General features: G+C 43.0%; 1 protein-coding gene across 1 annotated transcript; it reads right to left on the bottom strand.

Annotated features, from left to right (window-relative positions):
* Nucleotides 1–3,863: 3,863 nt before the first annotated feature.
* LOC115136641 (WD repeat and SOCS box-containing protein 1-like) lies at nucleotides 3,864–27,783 on the bottom strand. Its single transcript, XM_029672229.2, has 9 exons — nucleotides 27,456–27,783; nucleotides 26,318–26,486; nucleotides 19,036–19,304; nucleotides 15,733–15,864; nucleotides 14,823–14,923; nucleotides 11,841–12,013; nucleotides 11,644–11,757; nucleotides 10,606–10,713; nucleotides 3,864–10,205 (listed from the first exon to the last, which is right to left on the bottom strand). The coding sequence occupies exons 1-9, from the start codon at nucleotides 27,493–27,495 to the stop codon at nucleotides 10,043–10,045; spliced, it is 1,269 nt and encodes a 422-aa protein (XP_029528089.1). The 5' UTR covers nucleotides 27,496–27,783; the 3' UTR covers nucleotides 3,864–10,042.

Here is a 27,783-nt window from a genome sequence, read left to right as displayed (position 1 = left end):
TAGGCATCTGACAAGAAACAATGTCTTTGTTTACTTGGTGAATCACAAGACACTTCAAAAAGCTTTAGGTGGGTCACAGTGCAAAGAAATGTGTGGGAAGTGAATCACTGAATGAGAACAAGGGTCATGTATGTATAGTTACAGCGCAGTGCAAGAAAGAAGAACTTGGAAGATTTACAGTCAGCTTTACAGTCAGATAGTCAACTGACATCTGTTTTGATGCCTAGTGTGGGTCGGGGGACCTGCTCTTGCCGTACTTTGTAATCATAGGCTACTATCTCAATCTCCCATCTCTACTCAATCTCCCATTTCTGTGAAGTCAACATCCTCCGGCTCTCGATCTCTGCGAAGTCAACAGCCTCCTCCTTTCCATTTCTGTGAAGCCAACATCCTCCTGCTCTCCATCTCTGTGAAGCCAACAGCCTCCTCCTTTCCATTTCTGTGAAGCCAACAGCCTCCTGCTCTCATCTCTGTGAAGCCAACAGCCTCCTGCTCTGCTCTCTGTGAAGCCAACAGCCTGCAGCTATCCATCCCTGTGAAGCCAACAGCCTCCTGCTCTGCTCTCTGTGAAGCCAACAGCCTCCTGCTCTGCTCTCTGTGAAGCCAACAGCCCCCTGCTCTGCTCTCTGTGAAGCCAATAGCCCCCTGCTCTGCTCTCTGTGAAGCCAACAGCCTCCTGCTCTGCTCTCTGTGAAGCCAACAGCCTGCAGCTATCCATCTCTGTGAAGCCAACAGCCTCCTGCTCTGCTCTCTGTGAAGCCAACAGCCTGCAGCTATCCATTTCTGTGAAGCCAACAGCCTCCTGCTCTCATCTCTGTGAAGCCAACAGCCTCCTGCTCTGCTCTCTGTGAAGCCAACAGCCTGCAGCTATCCATCCCTGTGAAGCCAACAGCCTCCTGCTCTGCTCTCTGTGAAGCCAACAGCCTCCTGCTCTGCTCTCTGTGAAGCCAACAGCCCCCTGCTCTGCTCTCTGTGAAGCCAACAGCCCCCTGCTCTGCTCTCTGTGAAGCCAACAGCCTCCTGCTCTGCTCTCTGTGAAGCCAACAGCCTCCTGCTATCCATCTCTGTGAAGCCAACAACCTGCAGCTATCCATCTCTGTGAAGCCAACAGCCTCCTGCTCTCATCTCTGTGAAGCCAACAGCCTCCTGCTCTGCTCTCTGTGAAGTCAACAGCCTCCTGCTCTGCTCTCTGTGAAGTCAACAGCCTCCTGCTCTGTTCTCTGTGAAGTCAACAGCCTCCTGCTCTGCTCTCTGTGAAGTCAACAGCCTGCAGCTATCCATCTCTGTGAAGCCAATATCCTCCTGCTCTGCTCTCTGTGAAGTCAACAGCCTCCTGCTCTGCTCTCTGTGAAGCCAACAGCCCCTGCTCTCCATCTATCCCGCGTGCTCATGTCCTAATCAGTCAAAGCCTTTAATGTTTAACCTGAGTATTAAGGGTTCAAGTCAATGATAAACCAGCAAGTCAGTGATCCCAGCTTTGTTTTTACACCACACCAGACAACACCATGTGTGCTGGCTGGTATATTTCCACGATTGAAATATTATCCAATATCAGGTAGCTAAGTGTGCAGTGTCAGTAAACATGATATTATCAGAACACACACTCCAACATGTTTTTAATACCACGTATTGTAAAGATATTAAATAAAAAAATGGAATCATTCATGAATGTGTCATAAATAATGCAGTTTGGATCAATGAGAATTAGTCATTGGCTTTGGTTTCAACACATTTGATGACACATTTCACAAACAATTCTGCACCAAGCTTCAAAGTTCATCATAATATTATGCCACATGTTTGATGGATCTGCAGTCACACTTAATCTATATAACATGTTTTCTACCTGTGTCAGGAACGCTATCTAGGACTGATGATTGTGGTTTGTTTTAAACTGGATCTTCAGTACTATGTGGCATGTGTCAATGTGACATGGATTTGGTGTAAAATAAACTGGGCTTCAGTACTTCACACCCGATACTGGTCTGTTGTAAACCAAACTGGAGCTTCAGTACTGTGTGGGTCAGTGAAATTGGTCTGTTGTAAACCAAACTGTAGTTTCAGGAGTGTGCTGGTAATTTGTGTCATATCTGACATTGTTGACAAAGCAGGACATCTGGAGAACTACAGTAACTCCTCACTCCCCCTTCTCCCAGACTACTAGAATCTTCTGGAGGTCCTGGAGTCCTGTGGGGGCAATTACCACAGCTGAGAAAGCTTAAACAGGGGATTTGTGGTCTTACAGCTAGCTCTAAGGGGCTGGGTCACTATCCCCATGACTGGGGTGCAAAGTTGTGGACTCCAGTCACATGACTTGGACTAGAGTCTGACTTGAAAGAAAATAAAAAAAACTTGTCACTTGACTTGGAGACTCAAGTCTCGGGATTTGACTTTGACTTGAGACTGGTGACTTGAAATTATCTGACCAGGTTTTGTAATGTTTTGTCACAGAGTCAACGTGGAATACTCTACACACAGCCAGAGACAGTAGCCGCAGTATGGCCCTTGCAAAATACGCACACTCGGCACTCTGATTGGACCAGCAAACTGTCAATCAACACAGGTCTGGTGAATTGTTTGCTTTTGCTTTCACACGTTTAAATGGATAGGCCCTATGTGGTAAATCTAAATTCCATCCAATACTTCGATAATTGGTGTTTCATCAATCCATCCCCGTACTGTTTACTGCAACATGTAGACATTTTTGTTTCATGTTTGATAGGCCTACGATACATTTTTATTTGATAGCCAACCATTTATTACCCTGCTCTGATTGGGCGCGATGTTTATAGTGCGCTTGAACGTTCGTAGAAATTCTGAAGGTAGAAAGTAGAAGTTCTGTTTATTTAATTACCGCGTTCAAGACAACTTAGAACTTGGAAATATCTGACTTCCAAGCGTTCAAATCTACTGGGAACTCGGGGAATAAAACAGGCTGGGGAAAGTTCAGACTGGGGAAAATCGATTTGAACTCCGAATTTCAACTCGGGCCTCTTTCTAGAGCTCCGACTTTTCGACTTGCAGATCAGTGAAGGCAAAATCTGACCTCGTATTCTTCCTAGTTCCCAGTTGTTTGAACGCGGCATAAATCTTACGTCTCGGTCATTTTTGTTGTGCGTAATAGGGAGCGCGCACGCCTCAATCCGCATAGCAATAAACTTACGTGGACTTTGAACAATCATGTTCTCTTAATCGATGTATGTATGGTGTTGAAACGTCATGAATAATCATTATGTCTGGTTAAGACGGACAATAAATGTGTAAATTGCCTTTTACGCAGTAGAACCAGTTTATTGGTTGGAATAGCAACCTGGGTAATTGTATGGTCCAGGGGGCCAAGCCCTTATATTATGTAGGCCTACATAATAGGGGGGTGTACAGTTGTGCCCTCTACCAGTGTCTGTTCAGATTGTATCAGGGTTAACCTGTTCTTTTGGGCTATTGCCAGTGTATATTTGGTAAATCTAATTGTATATTTTGTATGATATGGCACTTCCACCATTGGACCACCAAGACCTGTATATAAATCTACACTGAGCAGCCAACCTGCATTTCCTTCTTCTGATTTCTGCCCTTATGACTGCTACAAGGTCCCTATTTTACATTGACATAGGCTGATATGTTGTAGACAAAATAATGAAAAGGGCGGTCTGGTAGCCTCAGTAAATAGACAAAGATTTGTAGCTGAACAAGTCGTTGAATGTATAGATTTAGTTTTTACTTGGCTTGAAAACTTGGTGCCCCTGCCTAAGTGTTTCTCAGGGGCCCTTTCTTCCTTTTCGCCTTGTGGGTTCCAGGATAATGTGCCTGGTGATTTAAATAAAAACACCACTTAAAACAGCAAAACAGAAGACTTGGATGACTTATTCTGTTTTTCAAAAATATATTTTATTCAAACTATAAATGCAAAAATTACATACATGAAACAGACCAGAAAAAAAAGAAACTACATTCATTTCAATATATTCAACATTGATTGGAGCTTCTTTAACATTGCAATGGTTGGAGGATACCAAAACCCTTTCAATCATTTTGGGAACACACTTGTCGAATAGTGTGTTCCCAAAGTGGAATAGAACTAGTGTTGGGGACACTACTCTGAAAAGATAGTTTACCAAGCTACCAATTACTTCACACTGAAACAAGTTCAACTACACTAAAGGTCACCCTTTGAAAAAAATATAGTTTACTTAACTAGTTACTTTGAAAAAGTAGTTCACGACATCAAACTACTTTGATAAAAAAATATGTAAATCTGAAATGTCAAGACTATAAATTGCAAGACAGATCCCTTTGGGGTTAACAGCCTATTAAAAACAATTATTTGAAGTGAGAATTAGGCAGGTCTGATGCCGAAAAAATAGACAACATCCATGTTTTCTTTTTCCAAAATAGTGTGTTGTTCCAGTAGTAGTTTATTCACGAGTGAAAACCCTACCTAGAGTTGAAGTATATTAGCGCCGAGCTACTACAAAATGTAGTTAAATTACTAGTTGAACTACATCTAGTTTAATACTCCCCAACACTGGTGAGAACCCAGCGCTTTTGATTCATTCACCTCCTCTAGCTCTATCAGCAAAGGCTTTACTAAACACACAAACCCAACCGGTTACTGAAGACAACAACCTTACAGCTTTACTAAGAGGAGAAATAAAATCAGAATAAATTAAATAAAATTCACAGATGCACAAGAGTTTCAAGTTTTAGCAATGTGAGAGAAAAGTCAGACTGACAAGAACAGACAACAAAACGAGAAAGAGAGACCTTTGGCATCACCGTTGACTTTAGAAAACGTATTGCCAAGATTAACAGCAGGCCTGTATCCACTACCTAGGTCAACATAGACAAAATACAAAAAGTAGAACATTAATACTTTTTCATTTGGCCCTTCTCAACATTGTCTGAAAATAATTCTCTTTTTTTACCCAGTTTAATATTTACTATCAAATGCCTGCATAACAGTAAGGCTTCAAAGGCTTGTCACAATCAATAAAGATCCCATGCTACAGATGGCAACTGTGAAGATGACTTATTTTCAGAAGATGATCTTGTATTACTCTCCCCTATAGGTTATTTCTTACATTTAGGAACTCCACTTTAGAGTTGTGCAGCATAGCACAGGAGAAAAGAGAGGTTTGTACTGAACATGGGTTTCAGACAGTCATTAATACAGATGGCAACCGCCTTTAAGGCTTTTTCTGTAAGTCCTAGGGCACACTAGAAATTCACCGTCTCCGTTTTACCACTTCTGAAGGAGCAGACTACACCCTGGTCTCTACAATAAGAGATTGTGTCATTAATTCATATACAGGTCTTCACATTAAAATGAGAGAAAATAATGTAGAGGGAAAAAATGTTTACAACAGTAACGTTATAAGAATAAAAAAGAAAAGTAAAAAGCATACTACATCCTCTGATATGTTCATATACTGATATATATATACACACACACACAACAGTGCCAGTCAAACGTTTGGACACACCTACTCATTCAAGGGTTTTAATTTATTTGTACTATTTTCTACATTGTACAATAATAGTGAAGACATCAAAACTATGAAATAACACATATGGAATCATGTAGCAACCAAATAAGTGTTTTTTGAGATTCTTCAAAGTAGCCACCCTTGAAAACAGCTTGGCACACTCTTCACATTCTCTCCACCAGCTTCATGAGGTTTTCACCTTTTCAATTAACAGGTGTGCCTTGTTAAAAGGTCACTTGTCACAGTTGTATTGTGACAAGGTAGGGGTGGTATACAGAAGATGGCCCTATTTGGTAAAAGACCAAGTCCATATTATGGCAATAACAGCTCAAATAAGCAAAGAGAAATGACAGTCCATCATTACTTTAAGACATGAAGGTCAGTCAATCCAGGAAATTTAAAGAACCTTGAAAGTTTCTTCAAGTGCAGTAGCAAAAACCATCAAGAGCTATGATGAAACTGGCTCTCATGAGGACCGCCACAGGAAAGGAAGACCCAGAGTTACCTCTGCTGCAGAGGATAAGTTCATTAGAGTTACCAGCCACAGAAATGGTAGCCCAAATAAATGCCTCACCGAGTAAAAGTAACGAACACATCAACTGTTCAGAGGAGATTGCGTGAATCAGGCCTTTATGGTCGAATTGCTGCAAAGAAACCACTAAAAGGACACCGATAAGAAGAGACTTGCTTGGGCCAAGAAACGTGAGCAATGGACATTAGACCGGTGGAAATCTGTCCTTAGGTCTGATGAGTCCAAATTGTAGATTTTTGGTTCCAACCGCCGTGTCTTTCTGAGACACAGTAGGTGAACGGATGATCTCCGCATATGTAGTTCCCACCATAAAGCATGGAGGTGTGATGGTCTGGGGGTGCTTTGCTGTTGACACTGTCAGTGATTTATTTAGAATTCAAGGCACACTTAACCAGCATGGCTACCACAGCATTCTGCAGCATTCTGTAGCCATCCCATCTTGTATGCACTTAGTGGGATTGTCATTTGTTTTTCAACAGGACAATGATCCAACACACCTCCAGGCTGTGTAAGAGCTATTTGACCAAGAGTGATGGAGTGCTGCATCAGATGACCTGGCCACCACAATCACCCGACCTCAACCCAATTGAGATGGTTTGGGATGAGTTGGACCGCAGAGTGAAGGAAAAGCAGCCAACAACTGCTCAGCATGTGGGAACTCCTTCAAGACTGTTGGAAAGCATTCTAGGTGAAGCTGGTTGAGAGAATGCCAATTGTGCAAAGCTATATTTGAAGAATCTCAAATATAAACTATAGTTTGATTTGTTTAACACTTATTTTGTTACTACATGATTCCATGTGTGTTATTTCATAGTTGATGTCTTCACTATTATTCTACAATGTAGAAAATATAAAAAATAAAGAAAAACCTTGAATGAGGTGTGTCCAAACTTTTGACTAGTACTGCATGTAGAGTGCCTTGCAAAAAGATTCATCCCCCTTGGCTTTTTTCCTATTTTGTTGCATAACAACCAGTAATTTGAATTGATTTTATTTGGATGTCATGTAAATGGACATACAAAATAGTCGAAATTGGTGAAGTAAAAAAAAAAAATTCTAAAAATTCTAAAGATTTAAAAACAGGAAAGTGGTGTGTGAATATGTATTCAACCACTTTGCTATGAAGCCCCTAAATAAGATCTGGTGCAACCAATTACCTTAAGTCACAATTAGTTCAATAAAGTCCACCTGTGTGCAATCTAAGTGGTGTTGCAGACTCTGGGGCCTTTCAGAACAGGTGTGTGTGTGTGTATGTATGTATGTATGTATGTATGCATGTATGTATACGTACACATACACCTGTTCTGAAAGGCCCCAGTCTGCAACACCACTAAGCAATTGGCACCATGAGGACCAAGGAGCTCTCCAAACAGGTCAGGGACAAAGTTGGAGAAGTACAGATCAGGGTTGGGCTATAAAAAAATATCCGAAACTTTGAACATCCCACGGAGCACCATTAAATCCTTCTTTTTGTTTTTAAATGGAAAGAATATGGCACCACAACAAACCTGCCAAGAGAGGGCCGCCCTCAAACTCACTAACCAGGCAAGGAGAGCATTAATCAGAAATGCAACAAGGAGGCCAAAGATGACCCTGCAAAGCGCCACAGCGGAGATTGGAGTATCTGTCCATAGGACCACTTTAAGCCGTACACTCCACCGAGCTGGGCTTTACGGAAGAGTGTCCAGAAAAAAGCCATTGCTTAAAGAAAAAAATATATAAGCAAACACGTTTGGTGTTCGCCAAAAGACATGGGGAGACTCCCCAAACATAAATGGAAGAAGGAACTCTGGTCAGATGAGACTAAAATTGAGCTTTTTGGCCACCAAAGAAAATGCTATGTCTAGCGCAAACCCAACACCTCTCATCACCCTGAGAACCCTATCCATGGTGGTGGCAGCATCATGCTGTGGGGATGTTTTTCCATCGGCAGGGACTGGGAAACTGGTCAGAATTGAAGGAATGACAGATGGCGCTAAATACAGGGGAATTCTTGAGGGAAAGCGGTTTCAGTCTTCCAGAGATTTGAGACTGGGACGGAGGTTCACCTTCCAGCAGGACAATGACCCTAAGCATACGGCTTAAGCAACACTTCAGTGGTTTAAGAGGAAACATTTAAATGTCTTGGGATGGCCTTGTCAAAGCCTACACCTCAATCTATTTGAGAATCTGTGGAATGACTTAAAGATTGCTGTACACCAGTGGAACCCATCCAACTTGAAGGAGCTTGAGCAGTTTAGCCTTGAAAATGGGCAAAAATCCCAGTGGTTAGATGTGCCAAGCTTATAGAGACATACCCCAAGAGACTTGCAGCTGTAATTGCAGCAAAAGGTGACTCTACAAAGTATTGACTTTGGGGGCGTAATGCACGCTCGAGTTCTGTTTATCTTATTGCTGGTGTGTTTCACAATAAAACACATTTAGCATCTTCAAAGTGTTAGGCATGTTGTGTAAATCAAATGATAAATCCCCAAAAATACATTTTAATTCAAGGTTGTAAGGCAACAAAATAGGGAAAATGCCAAGGGGGCGAATACTTTCACAAGCCACTGTACACAGTACACACACACACACACACACACACACACACAATCAATTGTCTATACAGATTTTTTTCCCCCCAGGTAAAAAATGAGAACGAAACAGGTCAGACCATGAGTTGCTATTGTTTTGAGACCGAGATGAGACAGTGTAGGCTACAGGCAGTCTTTGCCCTCCTGGGCGTGAGTGAGGCAGGATGTGTGGAAAGGAAAGCACGTTGAGCACCTGGGCATGCGAGGGAGTAAGGGTTAAGACCTGAGGAGATCTGAGGGGCGGCAGCGTAGCCTAGTGGTTAGAGCGTTGGACTAGTAACCGGAAGGTTGCGAGTTCAAACCCCCGAGCTGACAAGGTACAAATCTGTCGTTCTGCCCCTGAACAGGCAGTTAACCCACTGTTCCCAGGCCGTCATTGAAAATAAGAATGTGTTCTTAACTGACTTGCCTGGTTAAATAAAGGTAAAAAAAAATAAAAATGAAATCTAGGGTAGCAGAAAACGGAGGGAGGGATCCAGCAGCCCGTTGCAGCAGAAGGTCAAATCTTATCAGCAGTCATTCACTTTCAGATTGTTTTCCATTTAAAGCAAAATGGAAAACAATCTCAATTGATATTGAAATTACCAAAACAAAACGGTGTAACCTCACTATGTCCAGCTTTCTAAAAGGCAATCGAAATGAAAGCTAGACAGTCAAGGAGAATCGAAAATTCCAAAAGCGATGGAAAGAGGACTTAAAAAAACAAACACATTCTGACAGAGGAAATATAATCAATTGTACTTGCAGCCCTGCAGACCTCGGCGAAGACCCATGTGGCAAAATGAGTTTGACTCCCCTGGCTTCCACACACACACACCCTCATGCCCGTCTCTGAAGCACTGAAAGCGTTGGGACGAACCCTCCATCCTCTCACTCAGTCGTTAGTAGAGTTGCAAAATCCTGGTTGGAGGATTCCGGATTTCCTCCTTATTCCCTCCGGATTCCAGATTTCCTCCAAACTGGATTTTGGGATAACCAGAGAATTTATTGAAAGTTCCCAGAATTTTGCAACCTTAGTAGTCCGTACAGTAAAGTCAGTGGAGTTGCATGGTTTCTCTGCTTCCAAGTCGGAGAAGGTTGAGAGACAGCACATCAATATTGATTCCACCACCACCAGGCAAATGATCAGCAGCAAAAAAGTCTATTGGAGGAATAATGTAGAATTATCCAGAGGTGACATATGGTAAGGCCATCTTACGCTGAGACAGGCCACTGAAATAACTTAACCATTCAACCACGCTCCCTGAGGGGGGCCATGGCACGCACACACGGAAGTAAACCTACAAAAATAAATACCCCAAAATGTCTCTTGTCACAGAACAGTTAGTTTGTCAATCAAGTTTTCCTCTTCGGTTATTTTTTAGGTATTTTTCCTGGGTGTTTTTTCTAGGAAGGTAATATTCATTGGTTTCCAGCATGCTGTGTTGGGCAGTGAGGGTGAATGTGGAGGGCTAGAGATCTTGGTAAGACAGGTAGGAGCGTATGCGGGACGGGATAGGCAGCGTCTGCACCTGCTGGGTGGACATGACCCGTCGTAGTGCCATGCGACACAGGTGCTGCAGGCTGGCAATGCTCTTTGGGCACGCCCAGAAATGCACGCTGCCGTCTCGAGACCTGAGAGAGAGAGAGAGAGAGAGAGTTATTTCCAAGTCGATCTATCCCTCACAACAGCACTGAAAAGGTAGGTACTAGGTAGCTGTAGTCTACCTTACACAACTGTTTGAAGCAATGTTGTACACCCGGTGCCTGGGTGTAACCACCAACATATAGGGGCCGCTGTGCTTCCTACAGCATGCAAATAAAAAGCTGGAAGACCCGTTTTTGGCAGTACATAAAGTCTTGATTGATCACCTGCCACTTGCCTAAAGACTAGGGTTTGTGCGATTCAAACAGGATTAATCCCCCCCAGTATGTAAACAGACTGAGGTATGGGTGTGTGTGGAGAGGTGTGTGTGTGTGGCAGGGAAGTGTAGGTAAGTGTGTAGGAGTGTGTGTGTAGGTGTGTGTGCCTCACCCAGCTGCTAGGAAACTCCCGTCAGTAGAGAACGCACAGCAGAGGCCGTTAGTGAGGGGGGCGATGGCCTGGGGAGAAGTCTCATCAATTGTCCAGAAACGCACCATTCTGGGGAGAGAGGGAGGGACAGACGGCGTGTTTATGGGGGGTTAGTGGGTGTGTACGGGAGGGGAGAGGGGGGGACAGACGGCGTGTTTATGGGGGTTAGCGGGTGCGTGTATGGGGGGGTTAGCGGGTGTGTGGGAGAGAGAGAGGAGAAAATAAAGAGGGGCGCTGGTCAGACAGAACACATGGGAACTGCACTAGGGCCTAAACAAGCTGGCTGAAATACAGCATAAAAACACACGACAACCATGTGAACACTGAACTGTAGGATTCATTCAGATTGTTCCACTGCAGTGGTTTTCTACTTTCAAAGTAAAAAAGGGTGAAGTCAATTCTAAATCAAAGAAGCCATTTATTTTCGCTATTCAATAAAACTTCAAATGTTTTCTCCTCTCATCGTGGGAGCAACAACAAAAATTGTGTCCGCCATTTTGTCAGACTCGTTCCTCCTCTCCCTCTAGCACGGCCTTCTCAATGGTAAACACTTAGCAGCCTAACCAATGAAGGGAAGGGCGGGGCTAAGGAGAAAAGGCATCAGCGGTTGATTAATGGCTGTCATGTGAGGGTCATGTGACCAATTCGCAAAGGGGGCCCTGCCTGGCTGCAACAGATATGCTTTCACTCAGACCCCATTAAGACTTGTCTCTCTCGCTCTCTCTGCTTCACAGCGCTCTGCTACTGCAGCAAACACGTTTTCATCAGCAGAGACAGAGAGCATGCAGTTTACCGTGTACACTGAAGTGTGACAGCGCAAAAGGGTGTGGTGAAGCAGCTATGGTCAACACAAATATACACCAGCACATGCTCTACACCTGAGGTAGAAGAGAATGCCTTAGAGGAACAAGTGGACATTAGCTATAAGAATCTCAACCATTTTTAAAGCGGAGCTTTTCTTTCTAGGAACCTTCCGATGCGCCGGGCCATGTTCTTTACCGGTCGTCAGTGATGCTGGCAATGTGACGCCCGTCGTGACAGAACGCTACAGAGCGTACCCAGCGATCGTTGGCCCCTCCAGCAAAGATGGGCGAGGGGGGGGGGAAGAGGTGCCTGAAGGAGAGAAAAAAACAGATATAAAAAGGTCTTAACATCGTGTCTTTGCTTTGCCTTAGTTCCTGGTGTGTCTGACTTACGCTAGCTCAAGCAGCACAGTGCCCATGTGGGGGTCCCAGATGATGACACGGGTGTCGTAGGAGGCGGTGGCGAGCAAGGCTCCGTCGGGAGAGAACTCACAGGACACCACATCGTTATGGTGACCCTCCAGCTTCCGGATCAGGGAATATTTATCCATATCCCAAAGGAACACCTACAGAAGGAAGAGGTCCATGTTAGAGCCCACGGAATAACACTATGCAGGGACAAGCATTTAAAAGCTACTAGCATAAAATGTCAAAACAGACAGAATTTATTTTACAAGTAATTAAATTAAGCCAAGAAAAAAATGAAGCAAGAAATAAACAGAAAAATCATTGTATGCTCAGTGTCATTTTATGGCTTATGTCTTGAACTACAGACCAAACGATGCACCAAATAAATCTCATGCTACTCAAGCAGCAATTCCATGTTATGTTACAAAATGCATGTCACTGCACATCTGGTTTCTTAACATAGCTGCTAAAATTGTGCTCCATATAAATTGTAATTTCTATGACCTAGGCTAGCATTTAAACACATTAATATCCAATTACAATGTTTTCTTAATACTAACATTTAGGTCTACAGAAAAATGAGAAAATAAAACAAGTAGTAACTTAAGGTAACATAATGTTACTCCACTGGTTTCCCCTTTGAGTTCTAGTTCACTGTGATTACAATAGACTCGCACCTCCGGCGGAAGCCTACGAAGAGACATACTGCAAGAGAAAAAAAACATTTGATGGCCAAAAGGTTGACGCCTTTGGACACACACATTTGCAACATCTGCACACAGTTTTCAGCAGTCAGCCACATGGGTTTGAACGATCCTTTGCTCCAGCGAAATGTATTGCCTGCTCAAGAGCAACATGCCTTGTCGTTTGTTCAAACTTTCAATTCATCAGAACAGATCTAATTCAATTTAAATTCTACCGGAGGCTTTAACAGTGATGTTGAATTTATTTGTAACTTTTAGAACCAAAACCAGATTGTATAGGCCTATTCAAAACATAACAAGGAGTTCTGCAAACATTGCACTTGAGCAAAGGTGCAACATGTCCGCTAAAGTAGATGAATGCCATTCCACAATCAAGTCAATGGTTTCTGGGGGCTACTTCAGTTCATATTCTCCTACGCCCTCCTCTAGCATTAGTGTGAAATGAAAGGAATCCAAGTCATGAGGCTACTGCCTGCATTTTAGGCAAGCTGCACCACTCTACAGTTTAGAAGACACAGTTGCCAGTGACTGGATGAGGAAAATCTGCTCCAAAATGGCAGACAGTTACAGTTGCCTCTTTTGTTTTCTGTAATCTTTTTAGTGAGGCTTAGTTCTTTTTAAACATTTCTGTTCAAGCAATTCAGAGTACAGTGAGTGTGTAAGTTCAGTCACACTATGAGAGACTGTTCTTCCTCTCCCACTATGGTTCTCTCCCTCTGTTTTAACAGAAAAACACGTGAATGCTAATCAAACATAGGGACATATCCGTGGGGGAGCCGAAATAGGAAAATACTGCCCTTTGGCCAATTATGAGGCAACAGGGAATTCAATAACTAGCATCATGTTTTGTTTTACTCCAACATTGTCCTTGTTAATTTTGGGACAAAGGCGGACATTTATGGGGATGAAGGCAGTCTGCGGAGCCACAAAGAGTCCTTTCAATTCTCATTTACGCCAACAATGACCTGACCCCTGCACACTAACTCCATTACAAAAGGAGCGGTGCGGCCACAACACAGACGGGTGTGCTGACTGGCCCTTAAATGTGGGCCACAGGAGAGAAGTCAGAAGGACGCGGGAGAACTAAGGCTATCAAACTACAATAACTGATGCTAAGAGCCTCATTATGGAGAGACAAATAAACAATGTAATTCATACAAGTTAGACTGTGGGCAGGCGGCGAGACTGACAAAAAACTACAAACCTAACAAAATGTCAGTTAAGGTGTGCTATAATAGGTAGGGTTTCTAATTAAGTGTGTGTGTGTGTGTGGGGGGGGGGGGGGGGGGGTAGAGAGGGACAGTAGGAGGTGAAGGAGAGGGGTAAGGGACTGTGTGGGTAGGAAAGGTTTTTACTTTATTGCCATTTACAATCAAAGTTTCATAACTGATATAAAAGGAGGTACTGCAACAGCGGAGGTAGACAAACATGGAGACAGCAGCACCTACGTATGGGAGACCTTGCGGTCAGGTAGGTGCAAGACTGCCCCCTGGGCAGGGGCACAGTGCGTCCCAGCCCGGCAGTAGTAGTGGCACTGGTGCCACCAGCCAGCGGCCTGCACCGGCTGCTTTATGTCAGCGCGGCGCTCCCTCCCTTCAAAAACACTCACACCTGCCACCTGTGACAGGGAAAGCAAGACACTTATGGACACACAGCCTAACAACAATCTAGCTGCACCCTGCACAAGGAAGATGGAGCTGGCTACAGTAACTAACTACTAGCATGTTGATGCGGTTGTTGCAAAGTGTATCTGTGACTGAAGCCATAGAGGTCCGATCCCTCACTGGCTGGGCAGCCATCTTGGGGACAACACTACTTAACCATCTCATTTTCTCCTTATGTAGAATGTATCAAAAAGGGAATCCAATTTTTTTATAGAAAATTTCTTTGAATGATTTGGGTCTGCATTTGGGTCATTAAATAAAGCATAGCAATCTGTATCCCCCACTCTAAAACATCAAGTGAACTGTTTAGATTGTAGATCGAGAATAAATACTGGAACTATTACAAATGTGTGATCATTTGTTTAGTCTACATGCATATTAGAATATCAAATATGTTTCAACTTCAAAACAAAGCCAAACCGAACTCCAGCCAGGGTTGTTGAACTATGACACCAAGCATAACGGTCAAGACTCAGTTGATGGGACGGGGGAAGGTGGGAGTGTTTCATTGGTAGGTCATTGAGCATAACTAGACACAAGCAATAGCACACAGAGTAGCAGTTCTCAAAAAGGAGAGAAAGGGGAACAGGTGTACGTACCGATTTACCGGCTCCAACAGAGCAGAGGACTGAGGAGTCTGGTGAGAATGCGCTGCAATAGACCCAGTTCTGATGACTCCGCAACACTTTCACCATGTTACCTACAACACAGAATCACAGCTGGTTATGACATGTACATTATGGAAAAATACACACAAATGATTTGCTTAAGAAATTATTGTGATGAAGTAACAGTAACAAAACTCTGCTGATTATGTTTCCAAAGTTTACAGGATTTTCTGCAAAATGATTTTCTATAGGGATAATTTGGCTTTTTTAATTAATGGACTTAACTAGGGCTGTGATGGTCATGAAATTCTGTCAGATGGAGAATGTCAAGCAAATAACTGCCGGTCTTGCGGTAATTGACCATGAATTAAAACACACATTTAGGATCTCCTGGCTTCCATGCATAGCCTACAAGCAAGCCACTGATGCAGACCTTTGGAACATCTACATTTTTAAAAGTCTAATAAATCCATGTAATATAGCCTACATCACAATAAATCCATTATTTTAGACAAGTGTAAAGAAACATAAGAAAATGTAGTCTATATCAGAAGAATAGCCTACTCTTGGACCTGGGCCAAATGTATCATTATGCTCTGTTCATGTGAGCTTAGAATGCAAGCAGGGGGTGTGGGGCCTTTCAAGGTGGAACCGCCAGCAGCAGTAGCAAATTCCACTGGAACAAAGGCAACTCATCACATGCTACCTACTTCTTTAGCTTAATGTTTGTGGATGTGTATTAGCTCAACACTCAAAAACGACATTTGCATGTATCAGTGTGGCTTGCTGGCACAGCTGTACAAAGCTATGTAAATAACCCTGAAAAACAGTTTCAGTTCCAAGATAATAAAACTGAGTCAAGCTAAATCAAAAGCCGTTCCTCAGGACTCCGTGTTCTTACCGTCATCTTTCAGGTCCCAGACCCGCAGGGTTTTGTCTCTGGATGCCGATACCAGCATGAGGCTGCCGTCAGGGGCGAAAGTCAGGTCTCGCACTATATCTGTATGGTCCATGAGATTCAGCAACAGCTTTCCTGTAAAGGCAAACAACCCCAGAGTTAATAATACAACTAAACTGGATAAATGAGTGTGGGTTCCTCACCCATGTGCAAAGTAACGAGGGCGCTGTCAGTTTATATAAGGGCATAGAATTTATATAGAAATAAAAAAATATAGAGATTGAGTAGAGTAAAGACAGAGATTGGGTAGAGTAAAGACAGAATTTAAGAGGGGGAAAGAAAGAGGGCGTCACAAATGAAATCTCCATGTAACTACTAGATCCACCGACTGGGCTTTCTTCTCTCAATCTGATGAGGTAGAGCCTTGGAGAGCTCTATTTCAAAGGCTGGGCCTGGTGTTGACAGTCAGAGTGGCATGGGATACCCTCTGGGTAGACTGACATAGAATAAGTGCAATCAAAGTAATCCAGACTTAATCCCGGCAATTTGTTGCTTCCTGATACGCAGTCCCAACACTGGTTACATTGAGGGGAGGATGGGACTCAATTACAGTAGTTATTCTCAAATAGTCTGCCAACAGTCGACTGACTCTGAATTGGGATATAATAATCTATTATAATAGTTATCACAATAACACCCTAATTGTTTTGATTAGTTTACTCCAATTGGGGAAGGGTGGTGGGGTTTGGAGAATATATATATTTTTTTTTTATCGAAGAAAAACCTTTGTAAGCGTGACATTCTGACATCAATCAAGACCACCAGTTCATTTTATCCCCTGACTGTCTATGGTCTCTAGGCTTTGTTTCCTGTCCTCCATAGTGAGCCAGAGGGGAAAACACAAACTATTAAATCCTGGGCTACTGTTGTCTGGTGTGAGTTGGGTCATTCCTAAAAAAAGTATAATCTATCCATCTTTTATTTTTATAGTCATGACTCACACCAGACCACAGTAGCCCAGATACAGACGCTCATCAGCACAGCAGAAAATGGCAACATGGCTCTGGGACTGGCCCCTGACAACTAGATCTCCACCCAATTGCAACACAGCACAGTTAGCGGTTAACTGTAAATCATTGGTTGTCATGGTGATATCCCAGTACACACCCTCGCACCAATCAAGTCATACTCTGTGGAGATTACTATTTACCCACACAGAAGTTGGCCAAATACTTTGACTATGGCATTCTATTTGTCCTTTGTACATACGTAGGCATTAACATACAGTGTTTCTGGTAGATACATTTTCAAAGGCAGGTTTAAAGGGCCCTGTATGTAGGTGTTTGAGAGAGAGAGAGAACTAGGAGAGCAGGGAGCCTGGCAGGGTTGGGACGTCAGCACTGATGGCAGCAGCAAGAGAGAGTCCGTGGTCAAACATCATCAATCAGGTTTGTCAGTAAAAAAAAAAAAAAAAACTGGGAGCAGGACAGGAGGCGCAAGCAAACAACCAGCAGGGCTAAAACAAATGTCAACACGTTATATAACCCACTGACTCTGCAACACAAAGACCATAAAACAGGATGCCAGCTAGAAGTGGGTGTGTAGATGACGTGATGGGTAGAAGGCAATGGCAACTTGGTTTCCCATCTGGAACAGAACAATGAGCATTCTCTTGGCTGTTCTATTAGAATAAAACTCATTTTATAGCCCTGTGTGCATCAGGAAGGCTTAGGTAACCCTACTGGGATAGGGTTACATCTACTCTCTTTAATGACAGGCTGCTTAAAAGATTACCAAAAATCCTGCATCTGTGCAACGGGTCGATGTAACGGCAATCATGCGTATGATCCCCAGCGGTTCCCCTATATTCATTTAAATCGTTGCCGACCACTTCAGAAATTCTGGAGAAAAAAAATCATGGATCAAAATAATATCATCTTTGAGAACCTAGAATCACCCAAATAAAAATACATATCATGGCATGGGGGGGGGGCACTGACTGTTATGTTTGAGTCACTCAGATAACATAAGAACACAACATAAACCAGAGCAAAACATGAAGAATTGCAGGAAAGTAGCTTTAAAACTGCATTTTTTTCTCAGCGCAATGAGTGTAGAAATGAAGAAAAGTAGCCTTCATTTTCTTAATCAAATTTCCTCTGCCCATGACAAAATGTGTATAATTGCATGAAATGCCCTTAAAAACAGCAATAACATCTGTGGCCAAGAAGGGGGCCTCTAAATAATAAGCCCAATTTTGATCAAGAAAAAACCCCGGAGTGACAAGTATATTGGTAGCATTTAATGCATTCAAAGTCTTTTGGGGGTATTCCAATTAGGTAAATATTTATTTAAAGCCACTACGCCGCTCAGTTGCGCAAATACAGTGGGGCAAAAAAGTATTTAGTCAGCCACCAATTGTGCAAGTTCTCCCACTTAAAAAGATGAGAGGCCTGTAATTCTCGTCATAGGTACACTTCAACTATGACAGACAAAATGAGAAAAAAAAAATCCAGAATATCACATTGTAGGATTTTTAATGAATTTATTTGCAAATTATGGTGGAAAATAAGTATTTTTTTCTCTCTCATTTTGTGTGTCATAGTTGAAGTGTACCTATGATGAAAATTACAGGCCTCTCTCATCTTTTTAATGTGAGAACTTGCACAATTGGTGGCTGACTAAATACAGTGTGGCAAAAAAAGTAGGTTCTAGGCTCTAATGCTTTTGAAGGGGAAATTATATTTCAGATCCTGACAACATAATTGAATTTTCATTCATTTTAGAGTACAATGTCATTTTAAAAAGTCACCAGCAGTGACCTCAGTCATTCTACAGGAAAAAATATCACAGGAGTGCCGACTCCCCCAACACTGCTGCTGTAAAGAATACTAGGGGAAACACAGCACGGCCAGTGATATTATAAAACCCTTCATTCCATTTAGGACACGACTGGCGAGCTAGCACCAGTTGAGCTCCAGGCAAGAGATAATATGTCCTCTCCCCTTCACATAGGTGTAAACAGCCACACCAAATTTTGGCCGTGCTGCTTTCAAATATAAGATCTGTGAGAAAGTGAACAAAGGCAGAAGGACGAGGTGGACTTTCTGGAATGAAAACATAGTCCAGGATTTGTGTGGAGAAAGTTGGTCCGATAAACCCACCTATGAGGCTTCAACTTCCTCTCTACTGAGAACAGGCATGCTGATTCTATAACTTGCATTGGTACATGGAACTAGGAATGATGCACTGTGAAAACAGAAGAGTACAGCTGGTTGTGATGTTTATGTTTGATCAGGTTCTCACCAGTATAGACATCCCAGATCTTGATGCGTCCGTTGTTGAGGCCCGTGGCAAGCAGCAGCTGGTCCTGACCGAACTTGAAGCGGTGCCACTCGATGTTGACGCAGCGACTCTGCTTCTCTGGGACTGACGAGCCGAAGGCCAGGCCCCACACAATGTCACCGCAGTCGATGGTGTGCTCCCTGGGCTCGCCCACTGGCACCACTGTTCCCCCCTCGCTGTCCTGCCGCGACAAACGCTGAGTGCCTGCTCTGTTGGAGCCTTCCCCACCACTGGAGAGTGGGATAGAAGGAGAGGGGTAATGTGGAAAGATGGGGAGCAAGATGGAGAGTTCAGAGAAAGAAAGGGAACAGAAATGGAAGACAGGGAAATGAGGGTAATGGAGGGAAAGGAGAGGGAGAAAGATGAGTTACAGGTAGGCCTACAGTGCGATTGTCACATTAATTTTTAATGTAACAAACCTGAATTAAATTGATCTAGGTGCCAAACAGCTAAAAAAACAATGCACATTCAGGAGGAGAGCACTGAGTGATACATGCAGTCTAAGTGGTGAGACGGTTGGCTAACATGTTCCATAAGTTGCCATATTGTTAAGAACGATATTATGATGATGATTATTCCCAATTGGAATTTGGCCTCCAGGTACTCTCTCAAGGTGCAGAGGCAACCATAAAGCAGGTCTTAGTAACTGATATCTGGGCCCATGAGCCATAAGAATCAGCCATTGGTGTCAAATGTATAGTCTATTGAACCACTAGGTCTCAGCCTTGATCTAATGTTGTGACCCAGGGCAGGATGAGACAATGAACAGATGAGTATTTAGGTCTGCCCTGGAGGGAGAGAGATTTGCTGCTGACTTCTTAGAGCAGCCTTTCTCAAACCCTGGTCCGTGGACCGGTGCCGGTCTGTGGAGGAATGCTTGCCGGTACGCAGAATAATTTAATTAAAAATAAATACTTGCCATAGGCCTATTTGCGCAATGGGCTGAACTATGCATACTGCAGTCTAGGTTGAAGACAGGATACAGCGCATTCGGAAAGTATTCAGACACCTTGACTTTTTCCACATTGTTAAGTTAAAGCCTTATTCTAAAATAGATATATCAATATATTATACACTGCTCAAAAAAATAAAGAGAACGCTTAAAACACAATGTAACTCCAAGTCAATTACACTTCTGTGAAATCAAAAACTGTCCACTTAGGAGGCAACACTGATTGACAACAGGTGGAAATTATAGGCAATTAGCAAGACACCCCCAATAAAGGAGTGGTTCTACAGGTGGGGACCACAGTGCTCAGTGTGAACCTGCTTTCATCTGTGAAGAGCACAGGGTGAATTTGCCAATCTTGGTGTTCTCTGGCAAATGCCAAACGTCCTGCACGGTGTTGGGCTGTAAGCACAACCCCCACCTGTGGACGTCGGGCCCTCATACCACCATCATGGAGTCTGTTTCTGACCGTTTGAGCAGACACATGCACATTTGTGGCCTGCTGGAGGTCATTTTGCAGGGCTCTGGCAGTGCTCCTCCTTGCACAAAAGCGGGGGTAGGGGGTCCTGCTGCTGGGTTGTTGCCCTCCTATGGCCTCCTCCACGTCTCCTGATGTACTGGCCTGTCTCCTGGTAGCGCCTCCATGCTCTGGACACTACACTGACAGACACAGCAAACCTTCTTGCCACAGCTCGCATTGATGTTCCATCCTGGATGAGCTGCACTACCTGAGCCACTTGTGTGTGTTGTAGACTCAGTCTCATGCTACCACTAGAGTGAAAGCACCGCCAGCATTCAAAAGTGACCAAAACATCAGCCAGGAAGCATAGGAACTGAGAAGTGGTCTGTAGTCACCACCTGCAGAACCACTCCTTTATTGGGGGTGTCTTGCTAATTGCCTATAATTTTCACATGTTGTCTATTCCATTTGCACAACAGCATGTGAAATGGATTGTCAATCAGTGTTGCTTCCTAAGTGAACAGTTTGATTTCACAGAAGTGTGATTGACTTAGAGTTACATTGTGTTGTTTTAAGCATTCCCTTTATTTTTTTGAGCAGTGTATTTAATAAGAATATTTCATTCATTCAGATCTAGGATGTGTTATTTTAGTGTTGCCTTTATTTTTTTGAGCAGTGTATATTGATTTGATCTACACACAATACCCTATAATGACAAAGCACAAACAGGATATAAAAAAAATTAACAAATGGAAATAACATTTGCATAAGTATTCAGACTGAGCAGGACTTTGTTGAAGCACCTTTGGCAGCGATTACAGCCTCAACTCTTCCTGAGTATGATACAAGCTTGGCACACCTGTATTTGGAGAGTTTCTCCCAATCTTCTCTGCAGATCCTCTCAAGCTCTGTCAGGTTGGATGGGGAGCGTCGCTGCACAGCTATTTTCAAGTCTCTCCAGAGATGTTTCATCAAGTTCAAATCCGAGCTCTGGCAGGGCCACTCATGGACATTCAGACTTGTCCCAAAGCCACTCCTGCGTTGTCTTGGCTGTGTGCTTAGGGTCGTTGTCCTGTTGGAAGGTGAACAGTCGGAGGTCCCGAGCAGGTTTTTCATCGCGGATCTCTGTTCCGTTCATCTTTCCTCGATCCTGACTCGTCTCCCAGTCCCTGCCGCTCAAAAACAACCCCGCAGCATGATACCATACTGCCACCATGGTGACAGGTTTCCTCCGGACGTGATGCTTGGCATTCAGGCCAACAAGTTTAATGAGGAGTGGCTTCTGTCTAGCTACTCTACCATAAAGGCCTAATTGGTCAAGTGCTGCAGTGACGGTTGTCCTTCTGGAAGGTTCTCCCATCTCCGCAGAGGATCTTTGGAGCTCTGTCAGCGGCCACCTGGTTCTTGGTCACCTCCCTGAAAAGGCCCTTCTCACCTGTTTGCTTAGTTTGCTCTAGGAAGAGACTTGGTGGTTCCAAACTTGTTCCATTTAAGAATCCACCCCCTTCTAATACATGTTTTTGGGGACCTTCAAAGCTGCAGAAATGTTTGGGTACCCTTCCCCAGATCTGTGCCTCGACATAATCCTGTCTCGGAGCTCTACAGACAATTCCTTCGACCAATCAAGTTGTAGAAACATCTCAAGAATGATCAATGGAAACAGGATTCACCTGAGCTCGATTTTGAGTCTCAGCAAAGGTTCTAAATACCTACATGAACAAGGTAACTTTTATTTTTAATACATTTGCTAAAATTCTAGGAAGCTGTTTTTGCTTTGTCATTACAGGAGATTGTGCGTAGATTGATGAGGGAACATTTTAATTCATTTTAGATAGTGATGCACAGACAATACATTTTTGTCCGATACTGATATTTTCCTTACAAAAAAAAACGATACTGATATTCAACATTTTTGCGGACAGTTAAATAGTTAACACACACATGGACGCAGCAGTCTAAGGCACTGCATCTCAGTGCAAGAGCTGCCACTACAGTCCCTGGTTCGAATCCAGGCTGTATCACATCCGGCCATGATTGGGAGTGCCATAGGGAAGGGCACAATCGGCCCAGCGTCATCAGGCCGTCACTGTAAATAACCATTTCTCTTAACTGACTTGGCTAGTTAAATAAAGGTTACACACACACTGACCCAAAAGTTTATTTTGTTGGCATTGACGCATGTCCCCAATACCAGTAAAACATCAAAACCTATTTCTTTCACTTACTTTCTGTGCTGTTTCGTGGTTCATTTGTTCAGTCGTTTCATTCTGAACCAGGATTTCTATGGAATGCCGTATGGGTCTTTGTGTGTCCAAAAAGATACACGTCAAATAATCTCATTGACCAATCAGGACCTGAATATGACTGCACATCACATAATAATTTAACTCGTTCATACATTTTTTATGTAGTTATTACACATTGATTACACCATCACTCGTATTTCATATGTTACGATTCGAATGCTACGATGCTGGTAAAGTTGTCTCACGCACCTACAGTGCTGGTCATAAAAAAAAAGCTAGCTAGCTCATGGATGCAAACAATGTTCTTCCCCAAAAACATCGACATCTGTTTCAGTAGCTATATAGTTAGGTAGCTATATAGCTAGGTGTCATCTAAAACAACCCTAATGTATAAGACAGTTCTAATTTTATGAAATGGTGGACCCATCTATGTGAAGCTAGCCACAATAAGGATTAGCCACAATAGTGGAATTTGTGGTTAGCCTTCAAAATAAAAGGTATAATTCTGCTATTTGTATTTATTTGCATCACTGTCAATGACAATTTTATTTTGAATGCAAACCGCAAATTCCACTATTGTGCCTAATCCTTATTGTGGCTAACTTCACAACACAACCCGGTCCGTTCGAGCTTCACTAGCCAGATGAAGCTAGCCGGCTGCTTATAACGTTAGCTTTGGGCAACAGGGTTAAGCAGCTTGCTAGCCATTTATTTTCATGAACTGAAGTTCAATGTCAACAGGTGAACAACAATACTTACAAGGATTCCGAAATCATTGCTAATAAGGAAAATGGCTGCAGTTTCTACTGGTCATTGTTTTCAGGCTGATTGTATTGGTGCTAGCTAGGCACCAAGCTAAAGCTAGCCATCCCAGAAGTTGCGGTCAAACAAATTATGCTTTACTACCAACGCGGCATTGTAAACACATTATTTGTGACCGAAGTTTGCAGACTTTTTTGTACAGCTTTGACAGTGCCAGTGTATATTTTGTGTGCTTAAAAAAAATGAACTTTACCCCAATTTCGTGGTATCCAATTGTTTGGTATCCAATTGCACTACGCCCGGCCCGCCACAGGAGTCGCTGGTGCGCGATGAGACAAGGATATCCCTACCGGCCAACCCCCCCCCTAACCCGGAAAACGCCCCACGGTCCTCCCGGTTACGGCAGAGCCTGGGCGCGAACCCAGAGTCTCTGGTGGCACAGCTGGCGCTGCAGTACAGCGCCCTTAACCACTGCGCCACCCGGGAGGCCCTTAGTGTATATTTTTTTGACAAGCAAAGACCCAAACGAAGTTCCATAGTATGCATGTGGTGAAGCTAATAGCAGTGACAGTATTACTGTGTAGCCCCGGTAGGGCAACATCTGAAAAATAGCACACTTGTTAGTGTGTACTGGTGCCCAACCAGTCGGTGAAAGCCAACACATGGTCTTGACTTTAACCTCTCTGGATTTCACAATGTTATATTTTTATTGTTTTGTCAATTATAAAGAGGCAGCCCCTGAAGAAAGCCCAGAGAGAGAGACACCGACAAACCATGAAGAAAGTCAAGTAAATATGTAATTCATTCAATTTAGTGTAAAGTAAAAAATAAATGAAATACAATGTGTTTTTATAAAGAAAAAGGAATGGTTAATTATTTGTTTACCAAAGCGGTCACCAGGGGAAGAAGGCCATGCCTTGCTGGTCCGAAAGTCTGAGAAAGGCTGTCAGAGGAGCAGGTCTGTTTCTCTCATATGCATATCTTTGTCTATTAAACATTTAATTATAGAAGTTGTTGGCCTTATATTTTGCATCTTGCACACCTTGACCAGTTTTCAATTTCTAACAATATCTCTATTAGACAGGACTTGCCTAAACCATTCTGGCCTGGTTAACACAACAACACCCAATAGGTAAGACAAAACGGTGTACAACATGTCTACTAGCTGAAAAGGTTCTGGGGGCATCGCATGACATTATTGTGTGGAAAAAGAGCCAGCTCTGCAGAAAGACAACTAATAATACACTCCACCGCACACTGACCTCGGTTTCCTCCTCATAGGGAGGGATAGCACATATAATGAACTACTAGAATATTCTAGAAAGAGACCAATAACAACTAGAACTGTAAACAACAATTTGGACTATCAGAATCTAGAATGAATTTCAAGTTCTGTGGTGTTATAGAATGTTGTGGATATTAGAAATCAGATTGGATGCACCTAATGATTTAGTCTGGCTGACACCTAACTCAAAGTCCTCCCGACTTCAGAGTCTGTAAAAGCTATGTTGATGTTGTCAGCACGATGCGTCAATAACGGGGGCTGTGCTTTTTAAATGATTTGTTCTCCTCTGTCTTTCTCACTCAAACACCCACACGGACAGCCACCTATAGTCCCTGAGCATCCACCCCCTTCTAATACAACTGTTAGATTTTCAAGCCCAAACAATGCGCGGTATCAACCCCCAAACAAAAAGTCAGAACCAATCAAAATTCAGCAAGAATTAAGCACAACTCTGCGCAAATAATGCATTCGCAACAGCATCCTCTCCACACCAGTATGTCAGCGCTACATCTCTGACCATGTGAGCCACGTCAGCAAGGCTACCGAGGCCTATGACTCAAATAGGATGTAACCATGAAATAATGTCGAAGTGCATTTACAGCCCTCAACATTGTTTTAGTATTGATTTGATGTGTCATTGTTTACAGAAGGGTTTACAGGCAGAAACGTAGAAGTTGACTTCATGGCAGTAAACCTTACATTATTTTACAACATAAGGACATAGTAATAAAACCCTAAGCTGCTATGTTTTGCTTTCTCTTGCCAAAGACAAGACCGCCGTTGTACAAGTTTGACTGCATTTTAAAGCAGCTTTTGTACCGGGCCAAAATGATAACGCAAGTCCCTTGAGTATATTTCCACTCCTGAATAGCAAGAAGCAGTGTTCTTTCCTCTAACTTAGTTTACCCAAAACTCCTCATTAATGAAAGTCCACTCTACGTTACCAACAATCCACTGTTGCTTTAAAACAAAAAGTACTCGTACAGAACGTTAAGATATTCAAGCAAAACAAAAGTACATATTGTAAGAAGCACTAGGAGACAGGAAGCAACAATAACTAAAAATATGTAATTCTGAAGAGAAATCTCAATAAAGGACCAGTCTGTTGACTGCACGAGTGTTTGGGCTACAATGGGACTTTTCCAAACCCTGTTTCACCCTGCAGTGGCCTTTGTACGTGTGCAGTAAGGTGAGATGTATCAGTGCGACCTGTGGAGTGGAGGAGCGCTGAAAGGGCCTTAAAACCGCCAGATAATGTAACCGGCAAGGCAGCCGCCAAACGAATACCCAGTGGGCACCAGCAACACACCAGCCACATTCATCGTCTCTCTTGCTCCCCTGCCCTCTGCTGCTGTCTCTGCCAAATAGGACTCCACATCAATCAGTGCATTCATTGCACAGGATATTCAGAAACATCATGGTTGAATTTCAAAACTCAAAGGAATTGTTGCCTCTATAGGCCTCCCTCAAAATGTAAACAGACCTTTAAAGTAGGGCCTAACCATTTGTTTTATGTGGATAGACCTAGTACAGGTACTTACAAATTCTTCAGGCATTTTGACCAGGGAACGAGCCTCACGATGCGATGCCCTTGAGACCAAGCGAAGTAAGAACCATCAGGTGCAAAGGCTACAGTCCAGGTCTCTCGCCCAGACTTCTGGTCAAAGGGAGCAACAGGCACTAAGAGTTCACCGATGAACTTAGCCTTACCTTGAAAACAGAAACAAGAGACCAGTCTAGGATTGAAAGCAGAAATAACATAATGACATGGTGCTTGTGAGCAACATCTGAATGACCGTGTAGAAAAGATGCTTCAGGCCCAACTGACCATAGCCTGTTGGAACCAGCCTGAATGCTGCATTTATCATTCTATTACACAAGCCTGGTCGCTGCATTCATCAATCTATTTCACTTCATAGTGAAATAAAATGAACACCGATCAGGCTGGTTCCAACAGGCTCAGCTGACCTCTGGTGTAGCTGGATATGAATGTTCAATGTCAGAACAGATGCTTAAAATTATTTTTACTGAGAGATTGAGAGTCAAGACTGTTATTTGACATCATTAGAAATGTAAACGAATGAGAATGAAGTTGCCTATAATACACAACATTTTATTAGTCCAAGAAACGCATTTTAACTGGGTACCGTAAACATATGGTTGGCCAAGTAAATGAGACAACATATACACATATATCACGGGTTTTTACGCAACAGTGTTGCATCAAAACACCAGTTGTATAAAACATCTAGCGTGCGTAAGATATCAGTGCGTTCCCCCGACTAGTGAGGAATGAGTCATACTGAAGAAACGTAGTTATCGCCACCACAGAAGGACATGGAATACAAAAGTGTGCCGACTGCTCGCGCTGTGGGTGGCAACAAAGTTTCTACCATACCGTCTTTGGTGTGGGGCCACGGAGCATAATCGGTGGGGGCATGGTGAATATGGACAGGCGGGTTAGTGTGCGAGTCTCTAGTTAAAAGGATATAGGTTATGGAAGAAACGACTTGACCTATAAAATACATAAAGTAAGACAACTTATGGCGTCATCGACAGATAAAAGGTGTAAAATAGTAGCTAGCTAATACATAGTAACTAGCTAGCTGAATATTCAAACATAGTCAACCCCTCCCCCAAACACAACAGAGCAAGATAGTGAAAAGAATCTCAACTTACCTATTTCATTTTCATTTACAGAACCTGGGAAGCTTGCCATCTAAATAGAAACCGGATCCGTGGAGAAATGCCTATTGGTTTAATAACAAAGGTTTTTTGGGGAAATAAACTAAAAAGGTAGCCTGCTGCTAATTTTAATATCGCGTGAGCCCAAAAAATCTAATATTTTTCTAAATATCTTCTTTGCAATCCGTGTGCAGACTAGGTTTTGATAAATTCAGCTGGAAGTCTACAATCTGCGTTTATTAAAATCGACGAAATTACTGAGTTACAGCACACCACTGAATAGAGACAACGGCGAAATACAATGGCTGAGGCGTAGACTAGA

The sequence above is a fragment of the Oncorhynchus nerka genome, linkage group LG11 (assembly GCF_034236695.1).
Source record: "Oncorhynchus nerka isolate Pitt River linkage group LG11, Oner_Uvic_2.0, whole genome shotgun sequence".
Classification (NCBI taxonomy): Eukaryota; Metazoa; Chordata; class Actinopteri; order Salmoniformes; family Salmonidae; genus Oncorhynchus; species Oncorhynchus nerka.
This window is presented reverse-complemented; position numbering and strand designations above follow the sequence as displayed.